We start from the raw sequence: 13960 nt of genomic DNA, 5'->3' as shown, positions 1-13960 counted from the left end.
CTAACGTAAACAAATTATCCTATTTACACCTTGTAGTGAATTTTGACACATGAATGTTTGTCTTACATCGATGCCACATATGCCGTTTAAAACTAGACACGTTGGTTATAAGGGACAGATTACCTTTTAATGTACATTTAAGAATAGGAAAAAAACTTTCCCAATATAACAAACCCAGGAGAGATTGTGTTGTGCACACTTTTTAAGAATTTCAAAGCTCGGCACTCTGAGGCAAAACGCTGAATACCTTAAAACAAAAGCCTAACCAAACCAAAGTAAACAACAGTGGCGGGTGGACACGCAGCCCTGGTGTGTGCTACACTGCCACTCAATGACCGGTTGGCAGATTGGCAGCTAATTAGCATGATTAACCTTTACCAAATCACCCTGATTCTATCGCCATGGAGACTGTGTGTCACTCAGTAACTCCTAAACTGGGCATTTTAATTGGCTACGTGGGGGAATACTGGAGCTCCGTCTTCTGTCCTGACAACCAAACGGAGATGGACAGACACTCTCACAGTGAAGGATACACACATCAACACACAAGTGTGTGTGTGAAAGGAAATGTTCGTATTGCATTCCACTCTGTCAGTGCGACAGAATAGTGTGTGTGTCATGCTGCAGTGGCGTGAGAGAGCCGATGCTGATGGTGACAGATGGTGAGTCATTTATAAATGTTGAAGCCTTTATCTACCTACAGTGCCTTAAAGTATTCATACCCCTTGACTTATTCCACATTTTATTTTGTTACAAAGTCGGTTTAAAATGGATTTAATTGTAATTTTATTTGTCAACGATCTGCACAAATACTCTTTCAAAGTAGAAAAGAAATTCCAACATTAGTTTAAAAAAAACTATGAAAAATAAAACACTTACCTTGATTACATAAGTATTCCATCCCCAGAGTCAATACATGTTAGAATCACCTTTGGCAGCGAGCACAGCATTCAGTCTTTATGGGTAAGTATCTAAGAGCTTTCCACACCTGGATTGTGCAACATTTGCCCATTTTATTGTTTTCAAAATTCTTCAAACTGTCAATTTTTTTAGTTGAACATTGCTAGACAAACATTTTCAGGTCTTACAAAGGTCAATTAATCTCCCAGTGGCTGGTGGATCGCAGACTGAACCCGGTTTTCCACTTGGCTTTTGCCTGTGCTTAGCTCCATCTCATTTATTTTTTGTCTTGAAAAACTCCCCAGTCCTTAACGATTGCAAGCGTACCCATAACATGATGCAGCCACCACTGTGCTTGAAAATTTGGAGAGTGATAAGGAGTAATGTATCATTGGATTTGCCCCAAGCATAACACTTTGTGTTCAGGGCACATGTTTTGCAGTATTACTTTAGTGACTTGTTGCAAACAGGATCCATGTTTTGGAATATTTGTATTATACAGCTTTCCTCCTTTCCACTCTGTCATTTAGGTTATTATTGTGGAGTAATTACAATGTTGTTGATCCATCCTCAGTTCTCCTATCACAGCCATTAATTACCTTACGATTGATTATCTGTATGTGTGGGGTACAGAGAAGTCATTCAAAAATCATGTTCTCGCTCCTGAACTTATATAGACTTGCCATAACAAAGGGGTTGAATAGTCAAAGCATTTCAGCTTTTCATCTTTATTTAATTTGTAAAAACATATTTCCATTTTGACGTTATGGGGTATTATGTGTTAGCCAGTGATTTAAAACAAAAAATCTGGTAAATTTAATTGATTGGACATTATTTGGAAAGGCACACGCACTGTCAACTGTGGGACCTTATACAGACAGGTGGGTCAGAGCAAAACCAAGCCATGAGGTCGAAGGAATTGTCTGAGACAGGATTGTGTCTAGGCACAGATCTTGGGAAGGGTACCAAAAAAAATTCTGCAGTACTGAAGGTCCACAAGAACAGTGGGCTCCATTATTCTTAAATGGAAGAAGTTTGGAACCACCAAGATTCTTCTGAGAGCTGGCCATCTGGCCAAACTGAGCAATCTGGGGAGAAGGGCCTTGGTCTAGGCCTTGGTCCAGGGAGGACCAAGAACCTGATGGTCACTCCGACAGAGCTCCAGAGTTACACTGTGGAGATGGGAGAACCTTCCAGATTGACAACCATCACTGCAGCACTCCACCAATCAGGCCTTTATGGTAGAGTTGCCAGACGGAAGCCACTCTGTTAAAGGCACATGACAGCCCACTTGGAGTTTGCCATAAGGCACCTAAAGGACTCTTAGACCATGAGAAACAAGATTTTCTGGTCTGATGAAACCAAGATTCAACTCTTTGGCCTGAATGCGAAGTGTCTCATCTGGATTAAACCTGGCACCAGTGGTGGAAAAAGTACCCAACTGTCATACTTAATTAAAGATACCTTCATTGAAAATTACAAAAGTAATTACAAAAGTCAGCCAGTAAAATTCTAGTTCAGTAAAAGTCTCTAAAATGATTTGGTTTAAAATATACTTAAGTATCAAAAGTAAAATTATAAATAATTTAAAATTCCTTATATTAAGCAAACCAGATGGCACCATTTTCTTGTTTTAATTTACGGACAGCCAAGGGCTCACTCCAACATTCAGACAGCATTTACAAATGAAGCATGTCTTTTTTAGTGAGTCCGCCAGATCAAAATGCAGTAGGGATTACCAGGGATGTTCGGTTGATGCGTCAATTTGACTATTTTCCTGTCTTTCTATGCATTCAAAATGTAACGAGTTCCTTTGGGTGTCAGGGAAATTTATTGAGTAAAGAGTACACTATTTTCAAAACCTTTCTGGCGCAGGCGTTTTGCTAGTGACCCACCTCGACAACATCCAGCCAAAATGGGAGCCACTTTGAAAAACTACAAATCATAGCTAATTTTTTCCAAAAATAAGCCTGAAACTCTTTCTGAAGACTGACAACTAGTGGAAGCTCTAGGAACTGCAACCTGGGAGGTTTTCGCCTAATAATAAACATGACATCCATCGGAAACAGTGGTAGGCAGATTTTTTTTATTTTTATGGTTTGTCCCCGGATTTTCGCCTGCCATATCAGTTCTGTTATACTCAGACATTATTTTAACCGTTTTAGAAACTTTAGAGTTTTCTATCCAAATTATTATATGCATATCCTAGCTTCTGGGCCTGAGTAACAGGGAGTTAAACTTTGGGCACGCTTTTCATCCAGATGTCAAAATACTGCCCCCTAGCCCAAAGAGGATTTATTGAGGAATGTAGTGAAGTAAAAGTAGTCAAAAATATGAATGGTAAAGTACAGATACCCCAACAAACTACTTACAGTTGAAGTCGGAAGTTTACATACACCTTAGTCAAATACATTTAAACTCAGTTTTTCACAATTTCTGACTTTCAATCCTAGTAAAAATGTCCTGTTTTAGGTCTGTTAGGATCATCACTTTATTTTAAGAATGTGAAATGTTAGAATAATAGTAGAGTGATTTATTTCAGCTTTTATTTCTTTCATCACATCCCCAGTGGGTCAGAAGTTTACTTGCATCAATTAGTATTTGGTAGCATTGCCTCCTTGCTCGCACACACTTTTTCAGTTCAGCCCACAAATGTTCTATGGAATTGAGGTCAGGGCTTTGTGATGGCCACTCAAATCAAAGTTTATTTGTCACATGCGCCGAATACAACCTTACAGTGAAATGCTTACTCACAGGCTCACAGGCTCTAACCAATAGTGAGAGCTATATACAGAAGCGAGGCTACATACTGGTTAGTTGGGCTGATTGAGGTAGTATGTACATGTACATCTGGTTAAAGTAAAAGAGGGGTTGGCGGGCGGTGGGTGGGACACAATGCAGATAGCCCGGTTAGCCATTGTGCCGGAGCAGTGGTTGGTCGGCCCAATTGAGGTAGTATGTACATGAGTGTATAGTTTTTGTGACTATGCATATATGATAAACAGAGTAGCAGCAGTGTAAGAAGAGGGGTTGGGGGGGCTCACAATGCAAATCGTCTGGGTAGCCATTTGATTACCTCTTCTGGCTTGGGGGTAAAAACTGTGGAGAAGTATTTTTGTCCAAGACTTGGCACTCTGGTACCGCTTTCCATGCGGTAATAGAGAGAACAGTCTATGACTGGGGTGGCTGGGGTCTTTGACAATTTTTTGTGGCCTTCCTCTGACACGCCTGGTGTAGAGGTCCTGGATGGCCTGAGCTTAGCCCTTGTGATGTCCTGGGCCGTACGCACTACCCTCTGAAGTGCCTTGCAGTCAGAGGCTGAGCAATTGCCATACCAGGCAGTGATGCAACCAGTCAGGATGCTCTCGATATTCAGCTGTAGAACTTTCTGAGGATCTCGGGACCCATGCAAAATCTTTCTAGTTTCCTGAGGGGGAATAGGCTTTGTCGTGCCCTCTTCACGACTGTCTTGGTGTGTTTGGACCATTCTAGTTTGTTGTTGATGTGGACACCAAGGAACTTGAAGCTCTCAACCTGCTCCACTACAGCCCCGTCGATGAGAATGGGGGCATGCTTGGTGCTTCTTTTCCTGTAGTCCACAATCATCTCCTTAGTCTTACGTTGAGGGATAGGTTGTTATTCTGGCACTACCCGGCCAGGTCTCTGACCTCCTCCCTTTAGGCTGTCTCGTCGTTGTCGGTGATCAGGCGTCGTCTGCAAACTTAATGATGGTGTTGGAGTCGTGCCTGGCCATGCAGTCGTGGGTGAACAGGGAGTACAGGAGGGGGCTGAGCACACACCCCTCCAGGGTTGAGAATCAGCGTGTCAGATGTGTTGCTACCTACTCCCACCACCTGGGGGCGGCCCTTCAGAAAGTCCAGGATCCAGTTGCAGAGAGAAGCGTTTAGTCCCAGGATCCTTAGCTTAGTGATGAGCTTTAAGGGTACTATGGTGTTGAAAGCTGAGCTGTAGGCAATGAATAGCATTCTCACGTAAGTGTTCCTTTTGACCAGGTGGGAAAGGGCAGTGTGGGGTGCAATAGAGATTGCATCATCTGTGGTTCTGTTTTTGCAGTATGCAAATTGGAGTGGGTCTAGGGTTTCTGGGGTAATGGTGTTGATGTGAGCCATTACCCACCTTTCAAATCACTTCATTGCTACGGACGTGAGTGCTACGCGTTGGTAGGCATTTAGGAAAGTTGCCTTTGTGTTCTTGGGCACAGGGACTATGATGGTCTGCTTGAAACATGTTGGTATTACAGACTCAACCAGGGACATGTTGAAAAAGTCATTTTAGACTCCTGCCAGTTGGTCAGCACATGCCCAGAGCACACTTCTGGTAATCCGTCTGGCCCCGCAGCCTTATGTATGTTGACCTGTTTAAAGGTCTTACTCACGTCGGCTACGGAGAGCGTGATCACACAGTTGTCCAGATTAGCTGATGCTCTCATGCATGCCTCCGTGTTGCTTGCCTCGAAGCGAGCATAGAAGTGATTTATCTCGTCTGGTAGGCTCGTGTCACTGGGCAGCTCATGGCTGTGCTTCCCTTTGTAGTCTGTAATAGTTTGCAAGCCCTGTCACACAAGAAGGGGCTTCGGAGCCGGTGTAGTATGATTCATTCTTAGCCCTGTATTGACACTTTGCCTGTTTGATGGTTCGTCGCTGGGCATAGCAGGATTTCTTGTAAGCTTCCGGGTTAGAATCCCGCACCTTGAAGTGGTAGCTTTACCCTTTAGCTCAGTGCGAATGTTGCCTGTAATCCATAGCTTCTGGTTGGGGTATGTACAAACAGTCTCTGTGGGGACAACGTCCTCAATGCACTTCTTGATGAAACCAGTGACTGATGTGGTGTACTCCTCAATGCCATCAGAAGAATCCGGGAACATGTTCCACTCTGTGATTAGCAAAACAGTCCGGTAGTTTCGCTTCATCTGACTACTTTTTTATAGACTAAGTTATTGGTGCTTCCTGCTTTAATTTTTGCTTGTAAGCAGGAATCAGGAGGATAGATTTCTGGTCGGATTTACCAAATGCAGGGCGAGGGAGAGCTTTGTACACGTCTCTGTATGTGGAGTACAGGTGCTCTAGAATATTTTTTCCCCTCAGGTTGCACTTTTAACATGTTGATGGATATTTGGTAGAACTGATTTAATAAGTTTCCCTGTATTCAAGTCTCTGACCTCTAGGAGCGCCACCTGGGTGAGTGGTTTCATGTTTGCTTATTTCCTTATACTGCTGTCTGAGTGTGGTCTTAGTGTCAGCATCTGTCTGTGGTGGTAAATAAACAGCCACGAAAAGTATAGCTGAAAACTCTCTTGGCAAGTTGTGTGGCCTGCAATTTATCACAATATACTCTACTTCAGGTGAGCAAAATCTAGAGACTTCCTTTGATTACGTGCACCAGCTGTTTACAAATCTGCACAGGCCGCCCCCCCGCTGCCGGTGCAGCGTATATCCCACTAGCTGAATACCCATGTCGTCATTCACCCACGATTCCGTGAAACATAGGATATTACAGTTTTTGATGTCCCTTTGGTAGGATATTTGTAATCGTACCTCACGTTGGAGAGTAGTATTAACGGTAACGGCAGCTTTGCCACTCCTTTTCTGGGTCCTGACCAGGCAGCCGGCTCTTTGTCCTCTGTACCTGCATTGTCTCCTCTTGTAAATAACAGGGATGATGGCTCTGTTGGGTGTTTAAAGATTGTCTTGTGCTTCTTGCTTGTTGAAGAAAGAATCTTCGTCTAATTCGAGGTGAATGATTGTTGTCCTAATATCCAGAAGCTCTTTTTTACCGTAAAAAATGGATGCAGAAACATTATGTTCAAAATAGGTTACAAATAACGCTGGAAATAACACATAATAGCACAATTGGTTGGGCGCCCGTAAAACTGCTTCCATTTCTTCCGGCGCCACTCCAGTACCTTCACTTTGTTGTCCTTAAGCCATTTTGCCACAACTTAAGTATGCTTGGGGTCATTGTCCATTTGGAAGACCCATTTGTGACCAAGCTTTAACTTCTTGACTGATGTCTTGAGATGTTGTTTCAATATATCCACATTATTTTCTTTCCTCATGATGCAATCTATTTTGTGAAGTGCACCATTACCTCCTGCAGCAAAGCACCCGCACAACATGATGCTGCCACCCCCGTGCTTCACCGTTGGAATGGTGTTCTTCGGCTTGCAAGCCTCCCCCTTTTTCCCCCAAACATAACGATGGTCATTATGGCCAAACAGTTCTATTTTTGTTTCATCAGACCATAGGACATTTCTCCAAAAAGTATGATATTTGTCTCCATGTGCAGTTGCAAACCGTAGTCTGGCTTTTTTATGGCGTTTTTGGAGCAGTGGTTTCTTCCTTGTTGAGCAGCCTTTCAGGTTATGTCGATATAGGACTTGTTTTACTGTGGATATAGATTATTTTGTACCTGTTTATTCCAGCATCTTCACAGGGTCCTTTGCTGCTGTTCTGGGATTGATTTGCACTTTTCACACCAAAGTACGTTCATCTCTAGGAGATGCGTCTCCTTCCTGAGCGGTAAGACGGCTGCGTGGTCCCATGGTGGTTATACTTGCGTACTATTGTTTGTACAGATGAACGTTGCACGAACACCTTCAGGTGTTTGGAAATTGCTCCCAAGGATGAACCAGACTTGTGGAGGGCTACAATTTTTTTCCTGAGGTCTTGGCTGATTTCTTTTGATTTTCCCATGATGTCAAGCAAAGTGGCACTGAGTTTGAAGGTAGACCTTGAAATACATCCACAGGTACACCTCCAATTGACTCGAATTGTGTCAATTAGCCTATCAGGAGCTTCTAAAGCCATGACATCATTTTCTGAAATTTTCCAAGCTGTTTAAAGGCACAGTCAACTTAGTGTATGTAAACTTCTGACCCACTGGAATTGTGATACAGTGAAATAATCTGTCTGTAAACAATTGTTGGAAAAATTCCTTTGTGTCATGCACAAAGTAGATGTCCTAACCGACTTGCCAAAACTATAGTTTGTTAACAAGATATTTGTGGAGTGGTTGAAAAACGAGTTTTAATGACTCCATCCTAAGTGTATGTAAACTTCCGACTTCAACTGTAAGTAGCACTTTAAAGTATTTTTACTTAAGTACTTTACACCACTGCCTGGCGCCATCCATATGGTTAAGCATGGTGGTGGCAGCATAATGCTGTGGGTATGTTTTTTAGCGGCAGGGACTGGGAGACTAGTCAGGATCAAGGGAAAGATGAACAGAGTACAAAGAGATCCTTAATGAAAACCTGCTCCAGAGAGCTCAGGACCTCAGACTGGGGCGAAGGTTCACCTTCCAACAGGAAAATGAGCTGCCACACACAGTCAAAACAACATAGGAGTGGCTTCGGGGCAGGTCTCTGAATATCTTTGAGTGGCCCAGCCAGAGCCCGGACTTCAACCCAATCGAACATCTCTGGAGAGATGGTGATCATACGTAATTGTTGATGGACATCCACAAATTAATGCATACCATACTAAACGGAGGGTATAGGATTTACTTACAGAATAATGCAAAATGCTCTGAGACCAGGTTGGGAAATAGCTCTAGCGCTGCAGTTAGTGGGGGGGGGCTATATAACCCTGTGACGTACCTTTCGCTCTTCTTGAGTGAAAGAGGTGCGCACTTTGACATGCAGTCCAGCAATGAGTCACAGAGGGGTTTAGGAACATAGACACATTTTCTAAATTCCCCTTTTAAGATAAATTACCATAATCTAAATGTGATTTCTGTCATTCTGAGCACTGTGGTTGGACGCCCTAATGGGTTACGCAACCAATGCAAATGGGTCCATTAAATTTCCAAATAATCTGTAAATGAAAATCATCCCGGTCACGTTGTCCGGCACCACATTTTCCTAACGGAAACCCTGATGTGTGTCTGGAGCCTTTCAGGTCCATAGAGACCCAGCCAGCGAGGCAGATCCCGTTCTACTGCAATGTGACACCCTCTGGGCCACAGACCGACAGAGCGACAGTACCCAGGCAGCAGAGTCCTCAGCAACACACTATTGTCTCAGGCTCCGTAATGCTCAGGCTCCGTAATGCTCAGGCGATCTACAGGAGTGTGATATTTGTTACTAGTCTGTGTATATTGTCTGTCTGGTGGCAGAGTTCTTCTGTAGAGGGTATGTTCAGGTAACAGGAGGATCTACTTATGTTTCTACCTGGTTGTGAGGGAAAAGAGTCCCGTGTTTTTGTGACTGTAACGTTAACTGAAGGTTGTGTTTGTGTTTCCTTAGGGGTGTGAGGGATTGATCTCCTGTCACCATGGACATGGACACCCAGCCACAAGGCCAGCAGGCAGCAGTACCCGTGTTCCAGCCACAGGTAGGATCCCCTAACCCAACCACAAGGCCAGCAGGCAGCTGTACCTGTGTTCCAGCCACAGGTAGTATCCCCTAACCCTAACCCAACCACAAGGCCAGCAGGCAGCAGTACCCGTGTTCCAGCAACAGGTAGGATCCCCTAACCCAACCACAAGGCCAGCAGGCAGCAGTACCCGTGTTCTACCCACAGGTAGAATCCCCTCGCCCTAACTTACCCTCACCCAAACCGGTTTGGCCGGGGTAGGCCAACATTTTAAATAAGAATTTGTTATTAACTGACTTGCCTAGTTAAATAAAAAATATTAGAACATCACTTTTACTCTAACTCTAACCCTAACACAGCAAGCAGCAGTACCTGTGTTCCAGCCACAGTATGATCCTCTTACATTTGTGTTTCCTCACAAATACTCATTCATATTTAGGGTAGGCCTATACTTAAATGTTAAGCCTGTCAATTAATGCAAATTAAGTAAAGTACAAATTAGGCTACAGGCGATTCCCAGTAAAGTTGGGAACAAAATGTGTCAAAATTATTGTATTTGTTAGAGTATTATTAACAATACAGGTTGTAATTTTACTAACCCCTCAATCGTACAGTATAGGCAGATGAAGGCCATATGAATGGTGGAGAGAGAGTTAGTATTGATTGAAACTCTGAAACTCTGGAGGCTTGCAGAGCTTGACCTCCCAGTGAGCAGCTTTTGATACGATAACATTCAGGTTGTTGTGTTGCAAATCTGGTCACCGTTGGAATTTAATAGCAGTGTCGTACATAAACTTCATCAATCTCATTCATAGCACAAGGATGTTTCTGTCCCCACTATGTATTGAATGGACTTATAACAAAGAGGATTCGCCCGCTATCCATATCCATACGTTGAAGAGGAAACGGGAAAACAACCTTTTTTTTTTTTTTGGAACCCCCAAAATTATCCAGTTTTTCTTGTGTATGCAAAGCCAGTGCAATATTAACTGTGAAATCGCCAGGTTGATAATTTATTTGAATATGTTTAATTACTAATTGGGTTGTGCACAGAAAAGGAAAGAACGAGAACACGCATCCCCCACACTCGAGATACCATATTCCAATTTAACAGTGTTGTGGTAATAATCATTTCCTCTGTTTTTCACACACTATATTTGGCTTCATTTCAGTTCTTTTTCTCTTTCATTATTGTCTTAAAATATAGGAAATGTATTTAGAAGTAGGTCTAATAACATGCATATTATTAGTTTATGCAAGATCAGATTTTACAGTTTGTATTTCAAACACCAGTCCTATGCAGATCCAGACATTATTTTGCTTCCTGTTCGGCATCCAGCTTCATACTGTGTCTATCAGCAGACGGATCCTTCTCTTTCAACAAGTCCTCAATCTGTTTCACACTTTTTCTCAATTTAATCTGCTCGGCAAAAATTCCCCTCCTGAAAATGTGAATTGTATCACATCTCTAAGTCCCGGAGGTATGATGCATATGCATTAGGTAAAGTGGATGAGCTGGTATCATGTGCATTTTTAATGGTGCATTTGCTCTTTGAGTGGGAGAGAGAGATTCTCAAAATGGAATTTGAACGTCGCAGCAGGTTTTGACAGAGTCAGATCTCTGCGTGTGTGTGTGTGTGTGTGTGTGAGACAAGGCGGAGGGTTATAAGTGAGCTAACGCACTGTGGTACAGGAACAGATTGAAGAGGAGCAGAGAGAGAAACACCAGCGGGGTAGGGAAGGATGGATGGAGTGATGAATATTGTATGGCGGTGCTAAGCTGGCTGGGGCTGAGGAGAGATGTAGGTGAAAGAAGAGGGAGGTGAGGAGTACAGACCGAGGCTGGTGATGGGGAGAGGGGGGGGGGGGGGGTAGAGGGTGGGTTGTTGCTCTGTGGGAGATGGCACCCTTACTGGCTCCCGCTGGCCTTTTTCTGGCTGCCGCTGGCAGTGCCACACTGTCGCATCACACCTCACATCTCTCCCCCTCTTTCTCTTCCTCTCCCCCTCTGTCTCGCTCTCTTCATTTATTTTCATCTCCTTCCCTCTCCCTCTCTCTCTCTTATCTTAAATTCTCTGTCAGTTGCTCTGTGTCTCTGTGTCACCACTGATCAGCCCATATCACACGTCATCTATGCTTCTGTCTTCATGCCTTTTCTCTTTTTCTCTCTTCCTATCTCTCTTCCTCTCATCTCCTTGTCAGTGAGTAGCCCAGGGTGTGTGCATCTCTGTGTCACTGGTGGCCACCCTGTCCCTCTGCCATCTCTACAGCACAGGCACATGCAGTCCCTCATAGACATGCTTGTCCACTCCTCTACAATCCCTCACTCTTCCCATCAAGGAGTAACTTGAGCTAGACACCACAAGTCTGATTCCCCAAAGCAGTGGCCTAACTTCAGCTCTCACCAACTGAGGGTGTGTTCCTCATTCACATGTATGGCCCAAATTCCCACGATAACTGATTGGAAATTGAGACAGAAAATGGACATCTCTGTTACGAACTCCTTTCTAACACGCACACACCTCCACGTCCGCAAGCTGCAATCTGTACAAACCTCTCCTCTCTGTGCCACTCCTCTCCTCCTTTCCTCTTGCGGTTTGCCCAGTGACCCCTCCGTTGTCAGGGGTCGAGCTGCTGCGCCTCACCCGTATGTGTGTGTGTCAGCTGGGAGCGGCTGTGTGTGTGACGCCAGTGCGGGCAATGAGACAGCCTGTCAGTCAGGAGGGCCCGGCTGCCCTTTGAAGGCCAGGCCAGGGGCCGACAAGGTGCCGCAAATGGCCTGTGAAGTTTACATACACTGCCCACTGCTAAACAGATTAGCTCTAATGAAGTGTCTAATGCCGGGCCCCCGCCTGACATAATCCTGCCTGGCAGCCCAGCCCCTCGGCTCACAAAAAAATGGACCCCCTCCGGCCCTCTGCGCTCCCCCTCTCCTAGCCCTAGCCCTCCCCAGTCCTGGTTCACCCCTCGCCTAGCCCTCCCCAGCCCCTTGCCCACTACCCAAGGCGACTCCACGTGGGAGGTGCCCGTTGTTAATCACACTGGACAGTGTGCGATCTGACATGCAAATATAGGTCATTGCATATGTAAATGTGTGATTAAGGGGCCGGCGTGCCAGAACACATTAGTGAGACTGTGCTCTCAGCAGGAGGCTGTCACAGCGCTTTACGGGCTCATGCTAACATTCGTCAAGCTACCATGCAGCGAGTGAAAGCTATGCCCTCGCTCTATTTCTAGATCCAGCTCTCTTTTTCTCTCATTCCATTTCTCTCCTCCTAACCTAACACCATGGCCTCTGCTCCTCCACTCCTTCTGCTCTTCTTTTTCCTTCTGCTTTTCTTTGTGTGAAAAACACTGTAGTGACCACTGTTTCTCTTTGTTCTCTGCGTTTGACCATAGACAGGGTTCAATATAACATCTGTATAAAATGGTATTTTAAAGGTATGTGTGGGGTACAGATATTTAAAAATCATGTTAAACACTATTATTGCGCACAGTGAGTCCATGCAACTTTATGTGAATTGTTTAGCACATTTTTACTCCTGAACTTATTTCGGCTTGCCATAGCAATAGAGTTGAATAGTTTTTGACACAAGACATTTCAGATTTTCATTTTTAATTAATTTGCCAACAATTCTAAAAATAATATTCCACTTTGACATTATGGGTTATTATTGTATGTAGTGACACAAAATCTAAATTTAATTCATTTTAAATTCAGGCTTTAACACAACAAAATGTTGAAAAAGTCGAGGGGTGTGAATACTTCCTGTGTGTAACATTCATTTATACTTTTTGCAGGCACTGTAAAAAATTCATACTAAGAGGATATAGCGCTATAAAACAGTAAGATCGTAAATTACTGTTATATCAGTATATATCAGGGAGTAATGATTTACAAAAGAACTAACTGTAATCCATTTTTACCAGCTAAAATATTGTAATCAGATTACAGATACTTTTCAAACACTTCTAGGATTACTTTTTAAATTCAGAAAGGACGTTTGCGGAAAAAAAAACGGTCACCTTTCTGTCCTCTCAATGACATTCAAAGCAGCATTGGGAAAAAAAAGCATAAGTGTTACGTTTGTTCCGCCTGAGCGAGTCTGACCGCAAGTCAGAGACCACTATGATGACACACCAAATGCATTTGACGGATCGCAGGAAAAGAGCAGGAATAGGCTTTTGTAGGCTACAGTCCAAGCTATGTCTTCTAATGTTGACATCTAAAGATTATCCAACTTGTATAAACTATTTGAGAGAAGGACAAGAGCAGTGGTGTAGCCTACAGGCGATTACAAATATCACTTATTGATATCTACAGTGGAAGTCAGAAGTTTACATACACTTAGGTTGGCGTCATTAAAACTTGTTTTTCAACCACTCCACAAATGTCTTGTTAACAAAATATAATTTTGGCATTTCCGTTAGGACATCTACTTTGTGCATGACAGAAGTAATTTTTCCAACAATTGTTTACAGACAGATTATTTCACTTATAATTCACTGTATCACAATTCCAGTGGGTCAGAAGTTTACATACACTAAGTTGACTGTGCCTTTAAACAGCTTGGAAAATTCCAGAAAATGATGTCATGGCTTTAGAAAATTCTGATATGCTTATTGACATAATTTGAGTCAATTGGAGGTGTACCTGTGGATGTATTTCAAGGTCTACCTTCAAACTCAGTGCCTCTTTGCTTGACACCATGTGAAAATCAAAA

At 43.4% G+C, this 13960-nt stretch overlaps 1 protein-coding gene across 5 annotated transcripts in view; it reads left to right on the top strand.

Moving 5' to 3' along the window:
- LOC110521834 (serine/threonine-protein kinase Nek7) overlaps positions 1 to 13960 on the top strand; it is a 130268-nt gene that overhangs the window by 62733 nt on the left and 53575 nt on the right. For all 5 annotated transcript variants that reach the window (XM_036968925.1, XM_021599741.2, XM_036968923.1 and 2 more), the window contains one exon: positions 9167 to 9254. In XM_036968925.1, coding sequence (XP_036824820.1) covers positions 9195 to 9254 — 60 coding nt within the window. In that variant the 5' untranslated portion in view covers positions 9167 to 9194. The remainder of the gene's footprint in view (positions 1 to 9166; positions 9255 to 13960) is intronic.

The sequence above is a fragment of the Oncorhynchus mykiss genome, chromosome 30 (assembly GCF_013265735.2).
Source record: "Oncorhynchus mykiss isolate Arlee chromosome 30, USDA_OmykA_1.1, whole genome shotgun sequence".
NCBI lineage: Eukaryota > Metazoa > Chordata > Actinopteri > Salmoniformes > Salmonidae > Oncorhynchus > Oncorhynchus mykiss.
This window is presented reverse-complemented; position numbering and strand designations above follow the sequence as displayed.